The sequence below is a fragment of the Erpetoichthys calabaricus genome, chromosome 6 (genome assembly GCF_900747795.2).
Source record: "Erpetoichthys calabaricus chromosome 6, fErpCal1.3, whole genome shotgun sequence".
Classification (NCBI taxonomy): domain Eukaryota; kingdom Metazoa; phylum Chordata; class Cladistia; order Polypteriformes; family Polypteridae; genus Erpetoichthys; species Erpetoichthys calabaricus.
In genome coordinates this window covers 22,170,154-22,195,449 of record NC_041399.2, presented here as the reverse complement: position 1 = coordinate 22,195,449, position 25,296 = coordinate 22,170,154, and the positions used below count along the sequence as shown (strand labels likewise).

The window sequence follows — 25,296 nt, the reverse complement described above, 5'->3', positions numbered from 1 at the left end:
TGTGTCTTATGAAAGGGGATGGATACTTATACCATCAATTATTTTGTGTTTTATATTGATAATTTAGAGCACTTTACCCAGATCTATTCTTGCTTTGATGTTAAAGAATATTTTTCTGTTGATGATTGTCAAAAAAGGAAAATTAAAACCACTGTATATGAAAGTTTTATAACAATAAAATGTGAAAACCTCCAATGGGGTGAATACCTTCTATAGGCACTGTATATATTCATTTGCTATATATGTACAGTATATACATAGAGAGATACAGAGTGAGAGAGCGCTAAATTATCCTAAAATCTCTCATCCCATGGTTCATTGCTGCCTTTTATCTGATGCAGCCTGGATAGATTCAAGCTCCAAAACAAATTGATAAAAAAGTCAGGATGGATGAACCGAATTTACAAAAAAACATGACTTTCTATTGGTCCAATTTCTGAACCTTGATTTTTCCATCAGAACATATTCCAAGAAACCAGTCCACTGCAAGGTGCAGACACACACACATACACACAACTTAAAGTTGTCAGTTGGCATAACATGTAAGCATTTGGCAACTGGGTGGAAACCAAAGTAGACAGAGAAAACTGATATGGACACAGCAGAAATGTACAAACTTTACAGATAGCAATCTGCCTGAGATCTTACTGATGATCCTGGGGTTGTGAGGAATCAGCGCTACCTCCATATTTAGGTCATTTATCTAAAACTGATTTGTATGTCTCACCTGCTGATGGTCCCCAATGAGAATGAGATGCTCACAAGCTCCCGTCAGAGTTGTCACAATATGAGCCTCCAGAACCTCTGCTGCTTCTTCAACAACCACGACCTTAGGTTGAATATCCTGTACAATTTTTCTGTTCCGGGCTGCACCTATTGAAGGAAAATTCACTTTGATTGATTGACCTCTTGGCTTTTGGAATGTACATTAGTTGGAAAATATCAGTTCAACTTTTCCTATGTTCACTTTTTTGAGTAGTGCAAATTGTTAATCAGCAATGTGAGATGATAAAAAAAGAGAAAATCAGCAATACTTATAAGGCAAGGTGTGATAAACTACATACATCATGTGAAACACATATAAGCTTTGAAAAAAGATTAAAGAAAATGATTGGGATTAAGAATTAGAAGTGGTATGTATACGTGAGTTAAAAAGCTGCCGAAATGCTCTGACATAATCTAATGTAATCCCGTATAATTTCCTTGAAAAAGGTAAAAATGTGAGAAAGTTTTTCTCCTGCCATGCTTATTTTTGTCTTTCTCAGTTAAAAAAGTTCAGAACAAGGACCAGAAGAATGTGACAGATGGTAGTGACCTCTCTGCCTGCCAAAAATGTGAGACTGTCATCAGCAATAGCCTCTCTGTCCCTGAACTGAAATAGACGATAAGTGGTCGTCCTTGCTGGCCCTTCCATGGATCACTGCTGAGGGACAAACACGTCGTCAAGGAACAGAAAGACCCCGAGTCCTCGGTCTTTTTTGTTTATAGTAACCATGAACTTCCAAAATCTACAGTTCCTGACTTTATACAGTGGATTCAAAAAGGAATCAGATTAATTTCCTTTGTGCGTGCTTTATTATGTTGTAGATTACATTTAAAATGGAAAAATGTGCCATTTTGCCATTTTTAATTAAAAATTTAAATCTGAAATCTCTTCTTCATAGTATTGAGACCCTTTGCTGTGGCACTCCAGATTATAATCAGGTACATCCTGCTTGCCTTAATTTTCCTCAGGATGTGTCTAGAACTTGATTGGAGTCCACCAGTGGCAAACTGAATTGATTTAGAAAGTTACATGTGTACCTGTGTATAAAAGGTCCCACAATTCACACTGCAAGTCAGGACAAATACCAAGCCATGAAGTCCAAAGAACTCTCTATAGACCTCTTTGATCAAAAAGTGGTGAGGGAAAGGTATAACCATTCATAAAGCATTGAGTCTTCCCAAAGTACAGCGGCTCTAATAATTGTGAAATAGAAGAAGTTTATAACCACCAAAAGACTTCCTAGAGTTGACCATCCAACTATATTGAGTAACTCGGGAAGAAGGGCCTTGGTCAGGGAGGTGGTCACTCTAATAGAAGTTCAGATGTCCTCTACTGTCGGAAGAATAACCATCTCAGTAGCTCTCCATCAATCAGGTGTTTATGGTAGAGTGGCTAACATACACTTGGGAGTTTGTCAAACAACATTCAGAGGATGCTGAGAGCATGAGGAAAAAGATTCTCTTGTTTGACAAGACAAAATTTGAACTTTTTGAGCAGAACTCCAAGCACAATGACTGGCAAAGACCAGGTGTTACTGATCACCTGCCTAATCCCATTACTATGGTGAATCATGGTGGTGGCAGCATCATGCTGTGGGGGTGCTTGTCAACAACAGGAGCAGGGAGACTGATCTAAAATGAGGGAATGATAAATGCATCTAAATACAGAGAGGTTCTTGAAGAAAACTTGCTCTAGAGTGGATGCAACCTCACCTTTTAGCACAACAATAACTTGAAGAATACAGTCAAGACAATGCTGAAATGGCTTCAGGACACATCTCTGAGTGTCCTTGAGTGTTCCAGTCAAGGCCCAGACTTAAACAGCATGGAACATTTGTAGAGAAACCTGAACATGGCAGTTTACTGATGCTTCCCATCCAATCTAACAGAGCTTGAGAGGATCTGCCAGAAAGATTGGGATAAATTGCCCAAATCAAAATTGGGTAAAGTTTTTAGAGACTTAACCCAACATGAATAAAAGCTGGAATTGCTGCCAAATGAAGGATCTAAATACTTACATAAATAAGAGACTTCATTTTTATGATTTGCAAAGCTTTCTGAAGATATGTTTTCTGTTGGACATTATTTGTTATTGAGTGTGGGCTAATGGGCAAAATGGAAAATTACTAATTTAAAATTAAATCCACAACACAATAAATTGTGCATAAAGTGAAAGGGACTGAATACTTTCTGAATCCACTGTATGAACTATAAGTCTCTAAGGAAGTGGAGATCTACCCAGGCTGACATGGCTTTTATTGGAAGACCTCACATTTTTTTCCAGTTTGCAAAGCATCCACAATATAACCTTAATATCTGGAGTCAGAAAGAGATCAGTGGTGGAGAGTGAGAAAAAGCACAGTTAGAACACCAAAAAAGTGCAGGAGGAGACTGAAAGAGAGACATGCACAAATATGATTACAGATAAACTACAATGTGACCATCGCCTGCAGAAGACATTCTCAAGTTGCAAATAAGTTGAAACAACAGGCAAAGGAGATATGGCATATGGGACAAAACCTCATAAAACATTTGATCTTGAATATTTAAACATTGTGTTCACTAAAGGTAAGATGATGTAAAATGTAGTGCACTATTTAATTGAAGATCTCTTATGATAACTATTATTTTTGAAAATGAAAATTTAGGTGGGGCCATATCAGAATTTTCCTATATGTATGTGCAGACTTCTTTATCCCAAACATTAACTTACACATTTAAAAATATCTGTCCCTCTTTTTCTAATGACTAGCTAAATATGCACGTTCATGTAACTTTTATGTCACAAAAAAAACTGAACCAGCACTTCAGTCTGAGACAGACCCGGGGTGCTGGAGTCTGGTCTGTCTCGACTGGTATCAGATCATCTTCATCATCTGATTCAAACACTAAGTAAGGTGAGAGCCTTGCAAGTGTGTATAGTCTAAGATGGGTCACCAATGCAAATCTACGATACCAGAAGACAATGGGAAGATTTTCTTGAAGTACCAGATATTGTTAGGTAGCAATCTAGAGAATTATCATCTAATAAACCTCTCCCTGCTCCATCGAATGTTCAGGGGACTGTCTGACCCTTCAACAGAATGCTAGAGTTCAAATTGCAGATGCTTTCCTAATTCTGCTCTTATTCTGTGATTGGTAACTGGCCTTCTACCCAAGGAGATTACTTCAAGTTTATGTCTTCCAAGACATAACATTTACAGTAAACAGTAGAAAAGAAAAGACAAAATCATTGCAGTTTTCTCCATATCATTTATATGGGTTTAGTACACAATTTTCTGTCATTTGAATCTAAAGTAATACACAATTCCAACACCTTAGTCACTCTTTCACAGTGATTAGTATCAGCATCTCTCTCCCTCACTCAAAGCACGACATCCAATGAAAACATTGGCCATCATGGTCTTCCATCTGTCACTTTCCCCTGCCAAACTAAAAATCACTTTTGCAACTCATGTTATTCGCAAACCATCTCACAGCATTTCCACTGACTGAGTTACTTCTCTGCCTTCCTTTTGTTCTCTTCCCATTTATTTTAACCAGCAATGCAACACCTTCATTGTCTTAAGCTCTAACAAGGCATCCCAAATATTTTAATAGGCTACTCTTTATCTCACTTGGAAATCTGTATTGTTGTCCTAATATTGGTTTGGACACGTGCAGAGGAAAGATGCTGGGTATATTGGGAAAAGGATGCTAAGAATAAAGCTGCCAGGCATGAAGAAAAGTGGAAGGCCTAAGAGAAGGTTTATGGATATGGTGAGAGAGGACATGCAGGTGATGGGTGTAACAGAACAAGATACAGAGGACAGAAAGATATGGAAGAAGATGATCTGCTGTGGCAACCCCTAACGGAAGCAGTCGAAGGAAGACGAAGAAGACTCTTTATCTCACATAGCAAATGTCTTTTCACCTGTGCTCTCTTTAATACTCCTTCATTTGTTAATTTACCTGTCCACAAAACTTTTAGCATTCTTCTAAAAAATATTACGTCTCACAGCTCTCAAAGTCTACCTTCGCTTATTTTGCTCACAGTCCATGTTTCACAACCGTACATCATGAAAGACCCAAACGTAACAGCTTAAACGTTCACCTATGTTTTCATTGTTATGTGTTAGAATGTTAGAACACTCTAGATGAAAACAGGCCTTTTCTGCCCAACAAAGCTCACCAGTTCTATCCACTTATTTCTTCCAAAAAAACATCAAATCGAGTTTTGAAAGTCCCTAAAGTCTTACAGTCTACCACACTACTTGGTAGTTTATTCCAAGTGTCTATCATTCTTTGTGTAAAGAAAAACGTACTAATGTTTGTACGAAATTTACTCTTAACAAGTTTCCAACTGTGTCCCCGTGTTCTTGTAGAACTCATTTTAAAGTCACCATCTCGATCCACTGTACTAATTCCCTTCATAATTTTAAACACTTCAATCATGTCATCTCCTAATCTTCTTTTGCTTAAACTGTAAATGCTCAGCTCTTTAAATCTTTCTTCATAATTCAACCACTATAGCCCTGGAATCAGCCTAGTCGCTCTTCTCTGTACTTTTTCTAGTGCTGTTATGTCCTTTTTTGTAGCCTGGAGACCCAAATTGCATACAAGACTCCAGATGAGGCCTCACCAGTGCATTATAAAGGTTGAGCAGAACCTCCTGTGACTTGTATTCCACACATCAAGGCACTATATAACCTCACATTCTACTTGCCTTCTTAATGGCAATTGAGCACTTTCGGGAAGTCGATAGCTTAGAGTTCACTATGACTCCTAAATCCTTCTCATAAGATGTACTCTCGATTTTCCGACACCCATTGTGTATTCAAACCTCACATTTTTATTTCCTATGTGTAATACTTAAATACTTAAATTTCATCTGACACAAATCTGCCCAAGCCTGTATGCTGTCCAAGTCCCTCTGTAATGATATAATGGATTCCAAATTATCTGCTAATCCACCAATCTTGGTATCATCTGCAAACTTAACCAGCTTGGTACTTATAACTCTATGTTTTAACAGGACAGAAGCCGTTTTTGCCCTAGCAACCAGTCTCTTAATTTCTTGATCACGTCTTCCATCTTGTGTTAACATGCCACCTAAGTAACACAATTCATCTACAGTACTTGCTTGACATTTTCAGATTTTACTTTCAAATGGCATCAGCATATCTTTAAGTAAATTTCACCTGTTGTTGTCATTCCAATGATGTTTGCCATTCTCAGAATTGTAAGATCTTCTTGATTCCGTAGTTCCTTTATCCTATCTACAATCTTCTGATAGTTATTTTCATTCTCCAGCATCTCCATCTTGATACTGTTTCGATATTTTTTCAGCCATAACCTAAAGAAAAAAATATCTGATGATATAATAAACATAAGAGCATAAAAAGAGATTTTCATGGGACAGGCTATTCAGCCAAACTGTGCTGATGTGTTTTAATCTTTTGTGTGAAATTCTTCTCCTTTCTGTGAAGTTTTGGATGTTAGAATGGTGATTGGTAGATTATCTTTGATTCTATAAGTGTATTGTTTGAGACATCATTGTGTTTGTTTGTGCTTACCTCCAGTTATATCTCAGCCAGGGTTCCTCCAGCTTCACTAAGTGCTCATGCACTTTGCTAAGATACACCTCTCCTCCACTTCAACAATTAATTATTGCTGGGATCCATTTATGTTAATCAATTTTAAAGCTATTTATTTCCTGCCTGTTTAAGCAAATCTGTGTCTTTATGTGTATTTGTTATGTTTTTAGTAATTTGTACAGTTTGCATTTGTATCTAATTGTTAACTTGTCGCATGCTGAGGGGCTGCACTCAGTGAAGAGCACCGTCTCTATATATAAAATCCAATGTCTGTCAGTCTGCACGCTTTTCATGAGAGAACTACTTAACGGATTTAGATCTTTTTTTATATATAATTTGCTTGAACTTTATGGTTGATTTTGGGACTTCTCTCATCGCTCTAAGAATCATAGTTCACTTGCAGGACCGATATATTCGTGCTAATCTGAGATAGAGGCTGCAGGCCAGGGGGAGGGAGAAGTGTGACGTCAGGAGTGGAGAGCTGGGTGGGGACCTCCTCACTCACGTGCCAGCCTCTGTTCAAGTTGGTCTACAGCAGGGGTGTCAAACTCCAGGCCTGGAGGGCCACAGTGGCTGCAGGTTTTCATTCTAACCCTTTTCGTAATCAGTGACCCCTTCATTTTAATAGCCCTGTTTTTAAGAATTCAGCCCTCTTTATTGATTTGTTTCTTCATTAAATGGCATCCAAACAGTAATGAGATGTGAAACGAGCCAACAGATGACCAGCTAAACTGGGATTTCAAACTCCAACCAATTTCACTCCAACCAGTTCTTAATGAGAAGCTGATTCTTGCTGTTCATCATTTAATTCCATGGTTTGTTGCAGCTCTTATTCTGCCACAGCAGATATTTCCAAAACAACATCAAAACGTATTGGTGACCTGAGAGATAAACCTTACTGAGACCATCCTCCTTCTTTATTTTCAGGTATTTTGTGACGGGCACAGATGAACTGGTCCTGTGGTGGCTCGTTTCATGTCTCATTATTGTTTGGCTGCTAATTAAGGAAAAAGAATCAACTAAGGGATCTGAGTCAAGTTAATTAAAACAAAGGCAAAAGAAGTTAATTAGCAGCAAAAACTGGTCACTAATGAAGAAGATGGTTAGAATGAAAACCTGCAGCCACTGCAGCCCTCCAGGACTGGAGTTTGACACCCATGGTCTACAGTACCTCTCGCCACATTTTGGACCATACCTGGCCTCCACTTAGCTAGCGATAACTGTTTGTTTATTGGTTTTTAAAGTTTGTCCAGTTCCACTACAACCCGTGATGGGAAACCTAGTACAAAAAAAAACTGAATTGAAAGAAACTGAATATGCCAGCTAACTGCTTTCAGAAGTCACATAATTAGATTAATGGAGTCCACCTGTGTACATTGTAGCCATCCATTATCCAACCCACTATATCCTAACTACACGGGGGTCTGCTGGAGACACTCTAGCCATTTCCCCTTAAAATGAATGAATTAATTAAGATTAAATGAAATCTTCTCTGGGACATCCCACTGTTGTTTAGATAGATAGATAGATAGATAGATAGATAGATAGATAGATAGATAGATAGATAGATAGATAGATAGATAGATAGATAGATAGATAGATAGATAGATAGATAGATAGATAGATAGATAGATAGATAGATAGATAGATAGATAGATAGATAGATAGATAGATAGATAGATAGATACTTTATTAATCTCAAGGGGAAATTCACATACTCCAGCAGCAGCATACTGATAAAGAAAATATTAAATTAAAGAGTGATAACAATGCAGGTATACAGACAGTCAATAACTTTGAATAATGTTAACGTTTACCCCCCCAGGTGGTACTGAAGAGTCGCATAGTGTGGGGGAGGAACGATCTCCTCAGTCTGAAGCTGCTCCTCTGTCTGGAGATGATACTGTTCAGTGGATGCAGTGGATTCTCCATGAATGACAGGAGTCTGCTCAGCGCCCGTCGCTCTGCCACAGATGTCAAACTGTCCAGCTCCATGCCTGCAATAGAGTCTGCCTTCCTCACCAGTTTGTCCAGGCGTGAGGTGTCTCTCTTTTTTATGCTGCCTCCCCAGCACACCACCGCAGAGAAGAGGGCGCTCGCCACAACTGTCTGATAGAACATCTGCAGCATCTTATTGCAGATGTTGAAGGACGCCAGCCTTCTAATGAAGTATAACCGGCTCTGTCCTATCTTGCACAGAGCATCAGTATTGGCAGTCCAGTCCAATTTATCATCCAGCTGCACTCCCAGGTATTTATAGGTCTGCACCCTCTGCACACAGTCACCTCTGATGATCACGGGGTCCATGAGGGGCCTGAGCCTCCTAAAATCCACCACCGGCTCCTTGGTTTTGCTGGTGTTCAGGTGTAGGTGGTTTGAGTCGCACCATTTAACAAAGTCCTTGATTAGGTTCCTATACTCCTCCTTCTGCCCACTCCTGATGCAGCCCACGATAGCAGTGTCGTCAGCGAACTTTTGCACGTGGCAGGACTCCGAGTAGAGTAGTACCACTATTAGTAGAGCTCAAAATAGAAACCACATCATGAAGACAAAGAAACATTTAAAATAAATCTGGGATAAGGTTACTGAAAAGCACCAAATGAGGATTTGGTTACAATTAAAGGTTTAAGACAGAGGAAATGTTCCAAGTAAATTAAATGTTACTAACATGACAATGAGAAAATATAATACAAGCGTGAATCTGGTTTGAATCGAAGATCCTCCAAAACTGAATATCAAGGAGAGAATGGCAGCAGTAACAGAAATCCTCTGTTCTTGTTATGTTTTGTGGTACAATTCATTTTTGCTTCTTCTGTGTGTTGTATTCTCTTTCAGTTTTATTTGTTAAATGTTCTGTAATTTGTTAATTATCTTCCTTTAGTTCTGGTTCTTTACTTAATGTGGTCCTCTCTGTCTTGTGTTTATTGTGTACCCCTGACTAGGTAATGGCCTACAGGCTCTTCGATTAGGTCAAGTGACGCTAGCTGGGGGTCATATTAGCCTCGGTCAGCCTTTGCATGGTCGCAGCACCATTAGCTTTATAGTTGTGTTTGTCTGTTCTTTTTAGCTCACTTTTCCTTTTTGTTACAGTGCATTAGAATTTTGTCATTTTGGCTTGTTATTTTAAATTTTGAACTTAAAAAGTCAGGATTTATTTCTCTTTTTTTGGCTTTTTTATTTGCTCTGTACTTTACTTATTTATGTTTTTAAATTTTTGAAAATTAAAGACATTATATTTTGATGCTTATTTTTGATTCCTTCTTATTAATAAATCTTTACTTATTAAACTTTTGATTGTGTGTTCAGGGTTGCTACCAGTTTTCTAGTTATTTTGGGTAAAGTTGTAACAATTTTTTAAAAGAATTAAAATATCACAGTATAAAGAATTAACCTGTAAAGGCTCCATCTCTGCTTAAAAGGCAGGGCCCAGAGATCAGTAATGACTTTGGCGTCTTCTTCCTTCATGCAGTCTGTCTGATGAAGCTCATTCTTCACAATTTTCTTCAGTTTTTGCTTCATTTGTTTTGTTATCTACATTGGTAAAAATCAATCAGTTACTGTATATTATGGATGGTAACAGTAAAGGTGAGCCACATGTTAAAAGCATATCAATAGAAAAGGAAGTTAGATTTTATATACAGCAAATTCAGAAAGTATTCAGACCCTTTCGCTTTCTACACATTATATTCTGTTGTTGCTTTAATTTTAAATAGATTTTTTGCCCATCTTCAAATGAAGTCACTAGACAGAGAGCAAGGGGGGTCATGAGGTCACTGGAAAGGGGTGTGTGGCGCTCCCGATATCTATGCAAAAGGATGACTGTCCAAGTCTTTAGAGTCCTGGTGCTTCCTGTCTTGCTATATAGATGCAAGACATGGATGCTATCCAGTGACCTGAGACGAAGACTGGACTCCTTTGGTATTGTGTCTCTTTGGAGAATCCTTGGGTACCGTTGATTTGACTTAGTGTCGAATGACCGGTTGCTCATGGAGTCCCGAATGAGGCACATTACCTGCATTGTGAGGGAGCGTCAGTTACGGCACTACGGCCATGTGGCGCGTTTCCCCTGAGGGTGATCCAGCTCGTAAGATCCTCATTGTTGGGGACCCAAGTGGCTGGACCAGGCCAAGGGGTTACCCACGTAACACCTGGCTGCAGCAGATACAGGGTCATTTCCGGAGGGTGGAACTGGACCGCGTGTCTGCCTGGGGGGTTGACAACCGGGATCCCGAGTTGTTTTGTTGTGTAGTGGGTGCGGCAACGCACTATACCAGTGCATGCTCCCCAACTTGACTTGACTTGACTTTGCCCATCAAGCTACACTCAATAAACCCATAAAGACAAAAAGAAAACATTTTTTTGGAAGGTTTGCAAATTTAATAAAAATTTTAAATATCTCATTCATATAAGTATTTAGGGCGGCACGGTGGCGCAGTGGGTAGTGCTGCTGCCTCGCAGTTGGGAGACCTGGGGACCCGGGTTCGCTTCCCGGGTCCCTCCCTGCGTGGAGTTTGCATGTTCTCCCGTGTCTGCGTGGGTTTCCTCCGGGCACTCCGGTTTCCTCCCACAGTCCAAAGACATGCAGGTTAGGTGGATTGGTGATTCTAAATTGGCCCTAGTGTGTGCTTGGTGTGTGGGTGTGTTTGTGTGTGTCCTGCGGTGGGTTGGCAACCTGCCTGGGATTGGTTCCTGCCTTGTGCCCTGTGTTGGCTGGGATTGGCTCCAGCAGACCCCCGTGACCCTGTGTTCGGATTCAGTGGGTTGGAAAATGGATGGATGGATGGATAAGTATTTAGACCCTTAATTCAATACTTGGGCAGCAATTACACCTTTGAGTCTTTTTTGGAAAGTCCCTACAAGCTTTGTATACCTAGATTTGGCTGGTTTATCCTCATTCTTCCTGTATATATGTGTGTATATATTGTAAGAAAGGCGCTATATAGCACCTGACCCAACACAGATTGACACTATTTATTTTTCTTCAGCTGTAGGGCACGTCTTCCACGTAATCCCTCCAGCCACAACACAGTCACAAGCACAGTACAGTACACCAAACCAAGCACTTTCTCTGTCTTCCACCACCACTCCTCCTCCTCCTCACACCTGACTCTGGCCGCTGAGTGTTGGTCGCTGGCTCCTTTTATTGGGTACCCGGAAGTGCTCCAAGTGCTCAATGGGTGACATCCGGCTGCACTTCTGGGTAAGGCAAAACCAGTGCCCAAAAGGGGCCAGCAGCTCCTGCTGCAGCACCCCCTGGCGGCGCCTGCGGGACCCCACAGAGCTGCACAGAACTCCAACCCCCATGAAGCCTTGGGGGAGTCCGAGGCACCGCTGCAACCCAGAGAGGCTGCCATCTAGCATCCAGGGGGAGATACTGGGCTTCCCACCCTTGTCCCCCTGGCAGATGTGGTGAAGGGGCATCCCGGCCAGGCATGGACCCCGGCCATCTGTCACAATATATATATATATATCCAGCTTAATAAAAGGATATATGTCTGTGTGTCCATCTAGTTACTATGTCTCTGTCATTCAAAAACACTGCTTTTACAAATCTCATACCAAATGGCATATAACAGAGACATATGCATTACACGGGGAACTGCAAGTGATTTCAATCCATCTTAGATGGGAAGCACAGCTATTATATATCAGGGCTGATGATTAATCGCCATTAACGTATGTGATTAATGAGTTAACATTTTCTATGATTACATTTTTGAATGCAACCCCTAAATGCATCAGTTTATTCTCGCTAATTTGAGCAATCCTCACACGTTGTGGGGGAAACAGTGTCAAATGAATCCAAGTCTATTAATAGTATTAGTGGCTTATGTCTACAAAGGAATTCCAGTCCATCTTGTTCAGCAAAACAAGGTCACATCCATCTCACTGACTAGCTAAACTGCTTCTCTCAACTTTGATACTGAATTCTCGCAATGCTTTTATAACCCTGTCCCGCTATCAGCTGATAAGGAACCTAGTCACCCACTTCTCTGTCATGCAGGCGTCACCTTTAAGTTCAACTTCAAGTTCAAAGTATATTGTCATGTGCACAGTAAGGAAACACGTTTCCCTGTACAATGAAATTCTTTCTTTGCTGTCCACACCAAATGACAAAACCAACGTATAAAGATAAACATAAATAATAAGTAGCAGATAGATAATAAGTAACACAGGCAGCATGGGGTATAAAAACAGAATAGAAGTACAAAGTGTAATGTGCAGGTAGGTGTGTGATGGACAAGTCAAATACAGTTACAGTTGTGTGAGGTAAATAGAATGAGGTGCACCATGGTTATAAACTCCAGTCAGTTATTTAGGAGTCTAATGGCCTTGGGGAAGAGAGTTCTTTATCCTGGAAGTCCTGCATTTCATACTTCTATACCTCCTGCCTGAGGGTAGAAGTGTGAACAGTTTGTGTTGGGTGGGGTCCCTGAGGATTCGGATGGTCGGTGTCCCTGAGGATCAAGGCAGTTCTCCTGCGGACTCTACAGTTGTAGATGCTCTGCAGAGAGGGCAGTGGGGTCCTGGTGATCTTCTCAGCAGTCTTTACCACTCTCTGCAGGCGTTTGTGGTCCATAGCAGTAGTGTTGCCGTACCACACGGTGATGCAGCTGGTCAAGTGAGCTAACTTTTTGCGTGCATGCTCAGAGTCACTTGTTCAGGAGACAGTGGCGAAGCACGCACACAAATGTCTCTTGTTCAAGTACCTCCCTTCCCAAACCCGCTGAAGTGCTTCAATAAATCCACAAAAGTGCACTTTTCAAAACTTTGCCCTTCTTGTCACTTCCAAACTAGTGCAAGCAAGCCAACAACTGTAAAGGAAGTTGACAAGTGGCAGACGACACATCTCCCCGAGTGCCCTCAAGAACACTCCTGCCCTGTGCCACTGACATCATCCTATACCATTTTATGTCCTCCTAAAAGGATGCGCGTATGTGCCACTTCATTGATCTTTACTTTAAATGAAGAAATCTACAAGGACACATTTAAATTGTAGCAAATCGTGGTGTTAGTGTGCACGGCTCATATGGATCCAAGCTCTTGTTCATGGCTGTTTATTGTTTCACTATATCACCTTCTGATAAGAACTGCTCTCCCAGCCTCAGTACTAGACTGAAGATAAGATGGCCATGCAGATGCTTCCTTTTATAAGGTGTGTTTGCGCTGGCTTTCGATGACATTTACATATCAGTCTCCTGATTACCGCTCTGATATGGTTGTTTTGTTGTAGCTGTTGCTGCCACAATTGTTGGCACTGCCACTATTATATTCAGTTAGACCAGGGGTGGGCAAAGGCAGTCCTGGAGGGCCACAGTGACTGCAGGTTTTTGTTCCAACCCAATTATTTAATTAGAAAGCAATTGTTGCCAATAATTTGATTTCACGGCTTGTTAGTGCTTTAACTCTGCCATGTCAAGTCATTCTTATATCCTAGATTTTTTTCCTTTCTCAGGATATCATCCAAATGATTTGAAGGCTAAAATGGAGGAGTAATTCTCAGTCCTTCACTTTTTTCTCTTCACTTTCCTTCCAAGTATTTAACTTAACCAAATAATGCACAATACATACACACAGATGTACTGTAAATGGAAACAAGCTAAATGGAGAACTGCTGGCTTCTTTTGTCATTTGTATGTTTTTGCTAATAAGGAGCAATTAAAAACCGAGAATGCAGCTGTTTAAGACTAAAATAAGCAATAAGGGTTCAAAAACTTAATGAGTGAGACCACTAAAATGAAGGAGAAGTGTTACTTGAGCTATAAGTGCTTCTTAATTAGCAATTGAATTGGAACAAAAACCCGCAGCCACTGCGGCCCTCCAGGAACGACTTTGCCCATACCTGAGTTAGACATAAAAAGAGAAACCACACAGAAAGTTGGTGAAGGCACCTATAAAAACTAAACTGTTAGTCAGTGAATTGCATTCTCACACAGAAGTACTGCCTTTTTTAACAAAGACTTTGGCAGCTTGCTTCGGTAAAATCGTACACAAAGAATTAAGTATTGTGCACACAATTGTCACCTGCGAATGAGCCGCAGAAATACGCGTTTTCACAGGATCCTTGCTGCGAGCAGAGTGTTTGTAACAGCATACTTTGTTTTTATGAGAATAAAACTTAGACCTTACAAACCTTGCACACGGTCATATACAGCATTCTGGTATTTAAGGTTAGTAGCTACACAAACCAACCATGGGCTCATTCAAACTGGTTTAGTAAACCATATGAAATATCAGCTTCCCGTACCTCCCATTCCTCATCTTGTGCACTTCTTTTCTTTGGATTATTTTTGTCATCTTCCTGCTTATCCTCTTCAGGAACATAAGCCAGGATCATCTTCTGGACCCGCACAACTCTCTTCTTTGCCTTTTCGATCTCTACACGCACATCATCGCCATCCATCATTCTTTCTGCCTGGATCTCCTCAGCCTCTTCTATTAGCTGGGTTAAGTCAGCCACATCCCCTTGTGTAGCCACACTGACAACATCAGATAATTCGTCTGGTAAAAATGTGGAGAGATGAGGGTAATATGTTCATTTACATGAAAGGACATTCTCAAACCTGTTTAAACCAGTTCAGGGCCATGGAGAGGCGGAGCCTATCAAAGCAGTATTATGGATAAAAGGTCAGCACTGGGCACTTCCTAGTCATCTGAGATTGTGAAAAACTCCTGAACACTTTACATGTGATTATCTTTGCTTCTGTGTATCTTGCTGATTGACTATTTGGCTTTGACATCTGACTTCCATTTAGGTTTTGATGCCTGTGTTTTGATGTCTCAGTTTTGACCTTTGCACGTATCGTTTGGCTATGTCCAGCTCCCAATCTTTTTTTTTTTTACCATTTTCTTGTAGCAGGAAAGTTTGGTTATAAAAAAGCAGTTGAGTTTGCCTATGCTATGGCACCGCTAAACTGCTAGTGTTTTTTATCTGGCATTTAGAGAATTTGATTTTTTCTTTCCTTTTGCCTTTTCTTTTCTGGTCAAACTAATTTTTGTCTCTGTGTGATACAAATGAAATGAGAAGCATAACAATCCAAATCTGATAGATCCCTCTAGAAAAAGCGTGACTTATTCCTTAACTTACTTTTTACAAGTGAGCAATAGGGAGCAATAGCTTTTACAATGAGAGAGGTTTGAGTACTGTGCCAGATGGCTGGGGACCCTACCCAGCCGGGACACCTGGACGGTCCACGAGAGGGACGATGCCTCCCCTGGGCCACGAGAGGGCAGCCGCCCGGGTCTGCTTGGGGGCCACTGGAACAGAGCTGGGAAGCTCATCCCTATGAGAGGACATGGCCACTGCCAAGGGGCGCCCGGACGGTTATGGAACCCTGGATTGCAGCACTTCCGCCACACCAGGAAGTGCTGCCGGAAGAAATCCCAGGGGCACCCTGAGTGCTTCTGGGTGCTCTCCTGACACTTCCACCACATCAGGAAGTGTTGTCAGACGGAGCACCTGGAGCTCATCTGGGTCAGTATAAAAGGGGCTGCCTCCCTCCAGTAGACGAGCCAGAGTTGGGAGGAAGGAGATGGAGCTTGTGAGGAGGGGAGTGGCGGTCCAAGAAAGAAAGAAAGAAAGAAAGAAAGAAAGAAAGAAAGAAAGAAAGAAAGAAAGAAAGAAAGAAAGAAAGAAAGAAAGAAAGAAAGAAAGAGAAGAGTGTTGGGATAAGGCATTGTAGTGCATAACAAAATAAAGGAGTGTGCTTTTGGACATTAGGGTGTCTCTCTGTTTGTGGCCGGGGGCTGGCTTTCCACAGTACCAAGTATGGTTTTTGCAAGAAAGAGTAGAGGGTGATTGTGAGAGTAGTGGAAATGCTGGATTGTACAGTAAAATGACTGCCAAGTCTTTGGACAAAGTGCTTGATTTACCAATCAATCCAATTCACATCCTCCCCTATAGTCGTGAGTTTGGGTACTACTTAAAAGAAAATGGTCAAGAGGGTCTTCTATGAGATTACACTGCAGTATAAGATCAGAACATTGTAGAGTCTGGATGAAGAGGAACTAGTTAAGGTAATTTTGGTATCTTTTGAAAATGCCCTCTGAGTGCCTTCTATGTACTGGACATGACCTACTCAGAGAAGCTAAGGAGAGAAACCCAAGCACATTGGAAGGATTATATCTGTAAGCTGGAGAAAAGCAAATCTGATCAGTTTATTACAACCACATTTTATACCAGCGCTAGAGAATTACAGAAGAGGTGAGATGTGAGATGACATCATTCGGAAAACCACTGATATATACTGTATCATTTATGTATATTTACTATATAACAAAATGCTGTGTGTGTGTGTGTGTTCAGTCACAATTTGAACTGCAATCTGATTGGTTAGTTTAACTTTAGTCTCACTGGTCAGTTTGTCTTTGGTGATGGGCAGGAGACAATGAGAACACGAGGAGGAGTAAAGGTGTAGGAGGCATGCTGAGAGTCACCTTCAAAAGCAGGAAGTTTTCACAAGAATACAAATTATGTTTTCACAGCGAGTAATGGACGCCCATTTACCATTAGTAGTAGACAAAAAGTGAACAGAAAGCAAGCAGGGTGCCTGCAAATGACAGTCTGAGAATGTGCTAAATAAATAAAATGTGTTATTATTATTATTATTATTATTATTACTATAAAGCAGGCTTTATGGAAACACGCTTGAGAGAGGAAGCAGCGGTCAAGAGAGGTTCAGACACACCAGGGTACAGAGGAATGACGTACAAGGAATGCTGAAGGTATACACAGGGCAAGAGATATCAAATATTTTTACATTTATTCTATTGTATGGCTAGTAAGAACACAAAAAATGTACCTATGTCCTGCTCCAGGAAATCGGCAGATTTCAACAATTCTTCAGCCTGAGCTAAATCATCTCCATGTATTCCCTGGACTTCAGGATTCAAGGATGTTTCATCGTCGCTACTTTGTCCCTTTTCACTTTCTACACGAAAACAAAAGTTAAATTCCAGACAAGAATAATCCAAATGACTCCCTCACTACCACCTCCACCACCATGCCTGATTAAATAAAACTTAAAACAGTACTGTGTAACAATTTCAAATAATTGAAGGTTCACTGACTCATAAAACACTTTGGGACCCATTCACTCTTGAGTGTTGAAAATTTACAGTGTTTGTTTAGCTTTTTTCAAGCTTTTTAATTGCATTTTGCAAGCATTATTTATGCTTTTTTGGGGCATTTTTCAGGGACTTTTCATGTGCTTTTCAAGCATTTTCTCATTTTCTAGGGAAAATATGATTTATACCATTTCCATTTTGTAGGTTGTGAGGTGTTGTCATGTTGTGAGGTGATTGTTGTGTTCAGGATGTCTATTATGACTTGATACTTTACAGTATAATCACAGTTGAAGATGCGGTATCGTTAGCTTTGTGAGTGCACATCATTTTCTGAGGCAGGAAGCATGCTGAAAAATTCCACGATTACATATGGTCATAGATAATCATGTTAAGTAGTGATATGTGAAAAAAATATCATTGCATTATTTCACAAAAAAGCATTTCTTGCTGGGATAAGGCATTGTAGTGCATAACAAAATAAAGGAGTGTGCTTTTGGACATTAGGGTGTCTCTCTGTCTGTGTCCGGGGGCTGGCTTTCCACAGTACCAAGTATGGTTTTTGCAAGAAAGAGTAGAGGGTGATTGTGAGAGTAGTGGAAATACTGGATTGTACAGTAAAATGACTGCCATGTCTTTGGACAAAGTGCTTGATTTACCAATCAATCCAATTCACATCCTCCCCTATAGTCGTGAGTTTGGGTACTACTTAAAAGAAAATGGTCAAGAGGGTCTTCTATGAGATTACACTGCAGTATAAGATCAGAACATTGTAGAGTCTGGACGAAGAGGAACTAGTTAAGGTAATTTTGGTATCTTTTGAAAATGCCCTCTGAGTGCCTTCTATGTACTGGACATGACCTACTCAGAGAAGCTAAGGAGAGAAACCCAAGCACATTGGAAGGATTATATCTGTAAGCTGGAGAAAAGCAAATCTGATCAGTTTATTACAACCACATTTTATACCAGCGCTAGAGAATTACAGAAGAGGTGAGATGTGAGATGACATCATTCGGAAAACCACTGATATATACTGTATCATTTATGTATATTTACTATATAACAAAATGCTGTGTGTGTGTGTGTGTTCAGTCACAATTTGAACTGCAATCTGATTGGTTAGTTCAACTTTAGTCTCACTGGTCAGTTTGTCTTTGGTGATGGGCAAGAGACAATGAGAACACGAGGAGGAGTAAAGGTGTAGGAGGCATGCTGAGAGTCACCTTCAAAAGCAGGAAGTTTCCACAAGAATACAAATTATGTTTTCACAGCGAGTAATGGATGCCCATTTACCATTAGTAGTAGACAAAAAGTGAACAGAAAGCAAGCAGGGTGCCTGCAAATGACAGTCTGAGAATGTGCTAAATAAATAAAATGTGTTATTATTATTATTATTATTATTATTACTATAAAGCAGGCTTTATGGAAACACGCTTGAGAGAGGAAGCAGCGGTCAAGAGAGGTTCAGACACACCAGGGTACAGAGGAATGACGTACAAGGAATGCTGAAGGTACACACAGGGCAAGAGATATCAAATATTTTTACATTTATTCTATTGTATGGCTAGTAAGAACACAAAAATGTACCTATGTCCTGCTCCAGGAAATCGGCAGATTTCAACAATTTTTCAGCCTGAGCTAAATCATCTCCATGTATTCCCTGGACTTCAGGATTCAAGGATGTTTCATCGTCGCTACTTTGTCCCTTTTCACTTTCTACACGAAAACAAAAGTTAAATTCCAGACAAGAATAATCCAAATGACTCCCTCACTACCACCTCCACCACCATGCCTGATTAAATAAAACTTAAAACAGTACTGTGTAACAATTTCAAATAATTGAAGGTTCACTGACTAATAAAACACTTTGGGACCCATTCACTCTTGAGTGTTGAAAATTTACAGTGTTTGTTTAGCTTTTTTCAAGCTTTTTAATTGCATTTTGCAAGCATTATTTATGCTTTTTTGGGGCATTTTTCAGGGACTTTTCATGTGCTTTTCAAGCATTTTCTCATTTTCTAGGGAAAATATGATTTATACCATTTCCATTTTGTAGGTTGTGAGGTGTTGTCATGTTGTGAGGTGATTGTTGTGTTCAGGATGTCTATTATGACTTGATACTTTACAGTATAATCACAGTTGAAGATGCGGTATCGTTAGCTTTGTGAGTGCACATCATTTTCTGAGGCAGGAAGCATGCTGAAAAATTCCACGATTACATATGGTCATAGATAATCATGTTAAGTAGTGATATGTGAAAAAAATATCATTGCATTATTTCACAAAAAAGCATTTCTTGCTGGGATAAGGCATTGTAGTGCATAACAAAATAAAGGAGTGTGCTTTTGGACATTAGGGTGTCTCTCTGTCTGTGTCCGGGGGCTGGCTTTCCACAGTACCAAGTATGGTTTTTGCAAGAAAGAGTAGAGGGTGATTGTGAGAGTAGTGGAAATACTGGATTGTACAGTAAAATGACTGCCATGTCTTTGGACAAAGTGCTTGATTTACCAATCAATCCAATTCACATCCTCCCCTATAGTCGTGAGTTTGGGTACTACTTAAAAGAAAATGGTCAAGAGGGTCTTCTATGAGATTACACTGCAGTATAAGATCAGAACATTGTAGAGTCTGGACGAAGAGGAACTAGTTAAGGTAATTTTGGTATCTTTTGAAAATGCCCTCTGAGTGCCTTCTATGTACTGGACATGACCTACTCAGAGAAGCTAAGGAGAGAAACCCAAGCACATTGGAAGGATTATATCTGTAAACTGGAGAAAAGCAAATCTGATCAGTTTATTACAACCACATTTTATACCAGCGCTAGAGAATTACAGAAGAGGTGAGATGTGAGATGACATCATTCGGAAAACCACTGATATATACTGTATCATTTATGTATATTTACTATATAACAAAATGCTGTGTGTGTGTGTGTGTTCAGTCACAATTTGAACTGCAATCTGATTGGTTAGTTTAACTTTAGTCTCACTGGTCAGTTTGTCTTTGGTGATGGGCAAGAGACAATGAGAACACGAGGAGGAGTAAAGGTGTAGGAGGCATGCTGAGAGTCACCTTCAAAAGCAGGAAGTTTCCACAAGAATACAAATTATGTTTTCACAGCGAGTAATGGATGCCCATTTACCATTAGTAGTAGACAAAAAGTGAACAGAAAGCAAGCAGGGTGCCTGCAAATGACAGTCTGAGAATGTGCTAAATAAATAAAATGTGTTATTATTATTATTATTATTATTATTACTATAAAGCAGGCTTTATGGAAACACGCTTGAGAGAGGAAGCAGCGGTCAAGAGAGGTTCAGACACACCAGGGTACAGAGGAATGACGTACAAGGAATGCTGAAGGTACACACAGGGCAAGAGATATCAAATATTTTTACATTTATTCTATTGTATGGCTAGTAAGAACACAAAAATGTACCTATGTCCTGCTCCAGGAAATCGGCAGATTTCAACAATTTTTCAGCCTGAGCTAAATCATCTCCATGTATTCCCTGGACTTCAGGATTCAAGGATGTTTCATCGTCGCTACTTTGTCCCTTTTCACTTTCTACACGAAAACAAAAGTTAAATTCCAGACAAGAATAATCCAAATGACTCCCTCACTACCACCTCCACCACCATGCCTGATTAAATAAAACTTAAAACAGTACTGTGTAACAATTTCAAATAATTGAAGGTTCACTGACTAATAAAACACTTTGGGACCCATTCACTCTTGAGTGTTGAAAATTTACAGTGTTTGTTTAGCTTTTTTCAAGCTTTTTAATTGCATTTTGCAAGCATTATTTATGCTTTTTTGGGGCATTTTTCAGGGACTTTTCATGTGCTTTTCAAGCATTTTCTCATTTTCTAGGGAAAATATGATTTATACCATTTCCATTTTGTAGGTTGTGAGGTGTTGTCATGTTGTGAGGTGATTGTTGTGTTCAGGATGTCTATTATGACTTGATACTTTACAGTATAATCACAGTTGAAGATGCGGTATCGTTAGCTTTGTGAGTGCACATCATTTTCTGAGGCAGGAAGCATGCTGAAAAATTCCACGATTACATATGGTCATAGATAATCATGTTAAGTAGTGATATGTGAAAAAAATATCATTGCATTATTTCACAAAAAAGCATTTCTTGCTGCATTTGCACTTGCAACATCATGAAAGTCCAAGATCTGCTCATCTAATGACGGCTACGGCTAGTGAGGAAAGGGTCATCATACACAGCGGTAATCAGCTCAAAAGAACTGAACATAATATTCAATCTTGCATGTGCTGATGGGTAAATTTGTATGTGAACGTTTTAATTCCAGAAATAATTGTATACTTATTACCTGTCTACAAGCTTGTTTTTATAATTGGAATAAAATGCGAAGTGAAAGGAAACTTACTGGGGTTTAGTTTAAGGTGATATTACAGTGATATTGTATTGGGCCAGCTGGGGCAAGACCTGCAAGTTGCTATAAAGACTAAACAAGGTCACTTACAAGTCACATCACATAAGAAGTGTTCAGGCCAGTTCACTTTTTCAAATTTTATCAGGTTTGCAGCTTTATACTAAAATCATTTAAATTCACTTTTCATGCAACCTCATCAAGCAATGAGAAACCGATGTTCGCATCCTGTGTGCTACCTGCATGGAGTTTACATTTTATCCCTCCTTCCCCATGGGTTTCCAGTCCATCACCGGGCGAATGCACACACACACACACTAGGGCCAATTTAGCATTGCCAACTCACCTAACCTTAATGTCTTTGGACAGGAAAACTGGAGAACGTAGAGGAAACCCACGCAGACACAGGGACGTGAACACTTGTCTCCTTACTGCGAGGCAGCCACTGCTCCACCATGCTGCCCAGTCACTTGTGAACATTCCTCATATTCAGAATAAGTCCATTTTATTTCATTGATTATTTTAAGTCAGTCAGGTATCATGCAGACCATAAGCTAAATTGCAAAACCAGTTACGGTTGGAAGCGCATTAAAAATGGTCAACAGTTCGAAACATACAAAGAAAACATTATGAGTCCATGTGGACAAATAAACTGTACGAAAGTGACTCAAAAAGCAAGTAAGAGGCCAATTCTTTCATGGTGAATAAATTATAAATTCACCTGTGTGCTAACCTGTCACCCATTCATTGGCACTCATTCTTTGTGAATAAATATCGGTTGCGGATGAACATCTTTTGCTGAGCTGTAGGCAACACCATGCAGTCCGTTAATTAAGATTGCTTACCTTTATACTCTTCATCCTCAAAGTCAATTACACTTTCTGATTCTAAGAAAAAAATAAGAAAACAAGAACGAAACTTGTCAAAACTGGTTGTGTAAACATCTTTTGGCATTTTGGAATTAAAATAATTACTGATGATGAAGTTAATGCATTCCTCCACATCTAATGCCACTGAAATGCCACACAATAGCAAACATTTATTTACAACCTAACTTAGCTAGCCTAACCCTGACTAAAAGTATGACTCGCAGTCAATAATTCAACACAATCTACAGGAACAAATCTCAAGAGAGCTGTATTATTGTTAGATGGTCATTTTTTTATTAATATTGATTGATATCACCTACCAAAGAATTCTTCTCCATCTTCTCCTTCATTTGCAGGGTCAATTAAACTTTCCGACTCTAATAAAGCATAAGGACAAGGTTTATTATGAGTTGTGTGGTAAAATAATTTATGATTTAAGTTTACAAATTTACCAACACATTTGTATGTTAGTTCACTCCCTCAGTTACCTAAGGATTATACTTCCTGTCAGCGCTGGTCAAAGCCTACAGTATATGGAGCCCTTGGTGGTGTGGGGAGGGGGCACAGGCAGCCCCTTTTTTGCCATCTGTAGTGCACTTTCAGTATTATTAGACTTAAAGAGCTGGGAGTGGGTTTCTCTCGATGTCCACAGAGTGTGCCCCTTGACTTATCAAAAATGGCACCCCTCGCTGTCCATAGCGTGAATCTAACAAAAATGTATGGAGTGTGCAACTCTTAACTTTCACAAATGGCATCCCTTGGTTGTCCCTAGGTCACATAATGAATTAACCGGTTCTGCTTCCTATTGTAAAATTAGCTAAAATAATCAATAATCAAATTTTATGCTGGAATTACTGAAAGTACATCTTATGAGAAGGATTTAGAAGTCATAGTGGACTCATCAGTATCAACCACCAGACAGTGTTCAGAAGCCATTAAAAAGTCTAACAGAATGTCAGGTTATATAGCTTTGTAACACACTGGTGAGGCCTCTTCTGGAGTACTGGGTGTAGTTGTGGTCTCCAGGCTACAAAAAGGACATAGCAGTCCTGGAAAAAATCCAGAGTAGAGCGACTAGACTGATTCCAGGACTGCAGGATATGAGTTATGAGGTAAGATTAAAGGTGCTGAGCCTTTACAGTTTAAGAAAAAGAAGATTAAAAGGTGATATAACTGAAGTGCGGCACAGAGGCAGCGCTGCTGCCTTGCAGTAAGCAGACCAGGGTTCGTGTCCCAGGTCCTCCCGATGTGCAGTTTGCATGTTCTCCCCATGACTGAGTGGGTTTCTCCAGGTGCTCCGGTATCCTCCCACTGTCCAAAGAAATACAGGTTAGGTGAAAAGGTAACACTAAATTGGTCCTGGTATGCGTTTGGAGTATGGATATGTGTGTGTGTGTTCACCCTGCGATGTGCAGGCGCCCTGTCCAGGACTTGTTCCTGTCTTGCACCCTATGCTAGCTGGGATAGGCTCCAGCCCCCAGGCGATCCTGGTCTGGGATAAGCAGGTTAGAAAATCACATAATATAAGTGAAGTGTTTAAAGTTATGAAAGAAATTAGTCCAGTGGATCGAGACTATTATTTTAAAATGAGTTCATCAAGAATACGTGGACACAGTTGGAAACTTGTTAAAGGGAAATTTCACACAAACATTAGGAAGTTTTTCTTTACACAAAGAACGATAGACACTTGGAATAAGCTACCAAGTAGTGTGGTGGGCAGTAGGACTTTAGGGACTTTCATATTTTAGAAGAATTAAGTGGATAGGACTGGCAAGCTTTGTTGGGCTGAATGGCCTGTTCTCGTCTACATTGTCCTAATGTTCTAATTGACTGTTATTAAATAGGAATACAGGAAGCATTTGTAGGCCAAGTATGTTTTAGACACTTCAGTTTATAGTGTATAAACTTTGAAATTTTGTTTCTCTTTTACCATAGTCAACTGTTTCTTCAGTGTCATAAGGATCATCGGGATTTTTATCTTCTCTTTCCTTTGGTGTTTTTTCTGGTATGTCTCTTTCTACAATTTCTGCAAAAAGAAAGATATGTTGGAGGTAATAAAAAGTAAATGTTTTAACAAGCCTTAAACAGTATTTTCACTAGTAAAACATGCTTTTTCTTGACGCAACAGACAAAATTAGATTTTTTTCTGCCTTGCTTACCATTGCTGTCATCATTTTCAAACTCTCTTAATCCAATTCAAGCTATACTGGCAGCACTGGGCACAAGGCAGGAAATAACCCCGGACAAGACGCCAATCTATCGCAAGGTGCTTAGCATTATAGTCAGGTTAAATGCTACATTTTGCTTAGCCTTCTCCCACATGGCCTCACAGTATATGGCAGTAGTGATAGCTTCACTGTGTGATACCAGAGCTGAACCTGCTCTGTTGTTCCACACATTATGGTCACCATCTTGGACACGTGCCTGGGCTTTTTAACCTCCATAATGCTTCAACCCCCAGGGAAAACTTGGACAGGGAGAACATGCACAGGAAAGCTGCCTCTTTTGTAGGATTGCAGGACTGGCAAAACATGTTATTTTTTCTTTTATATTTGTAATTTGTAATTAAGGCATTTTATAGAACTCTATTTTCACTTTGACATTAAAGAGTCTTTGTC

General features: G+C 39.9%; 1 protein-coding gene across 1 annotated transcript in view; it reads right to left on the bottom strand.

The window, feature by feature from the left end:
- Positions 1-25,296, bottom strand: part of LOC114653219 (NFX1-type zinc finger-containing protein 1-like) — a 126,995-nt gene that overhangs the window by 25,345 nt on the left and 76,354 nt on the right. The window contains 9 exon segments of the mRNA XM_051929226.1: positions 728-873; positions 5,946-6,100; positions 9,733-9,872; positions 14,590-14,843; positions 17,144-17,272; positions 18,993-19,121; positions 22,655-22,696; positions 22,999-23,055; positions 24,609-24,704. Coding sequence (XP_051785186.1) covers positions 728-873; positions 5,946-6,100; positions 9,733-9,872; positions 14,590-14,843; positions 17,144-17,272; positions 18,993-19,121; positions 22,655-22,696; positions 22,999-23,055; positions 24,609-24,704 — 1,148 coding nt within the window.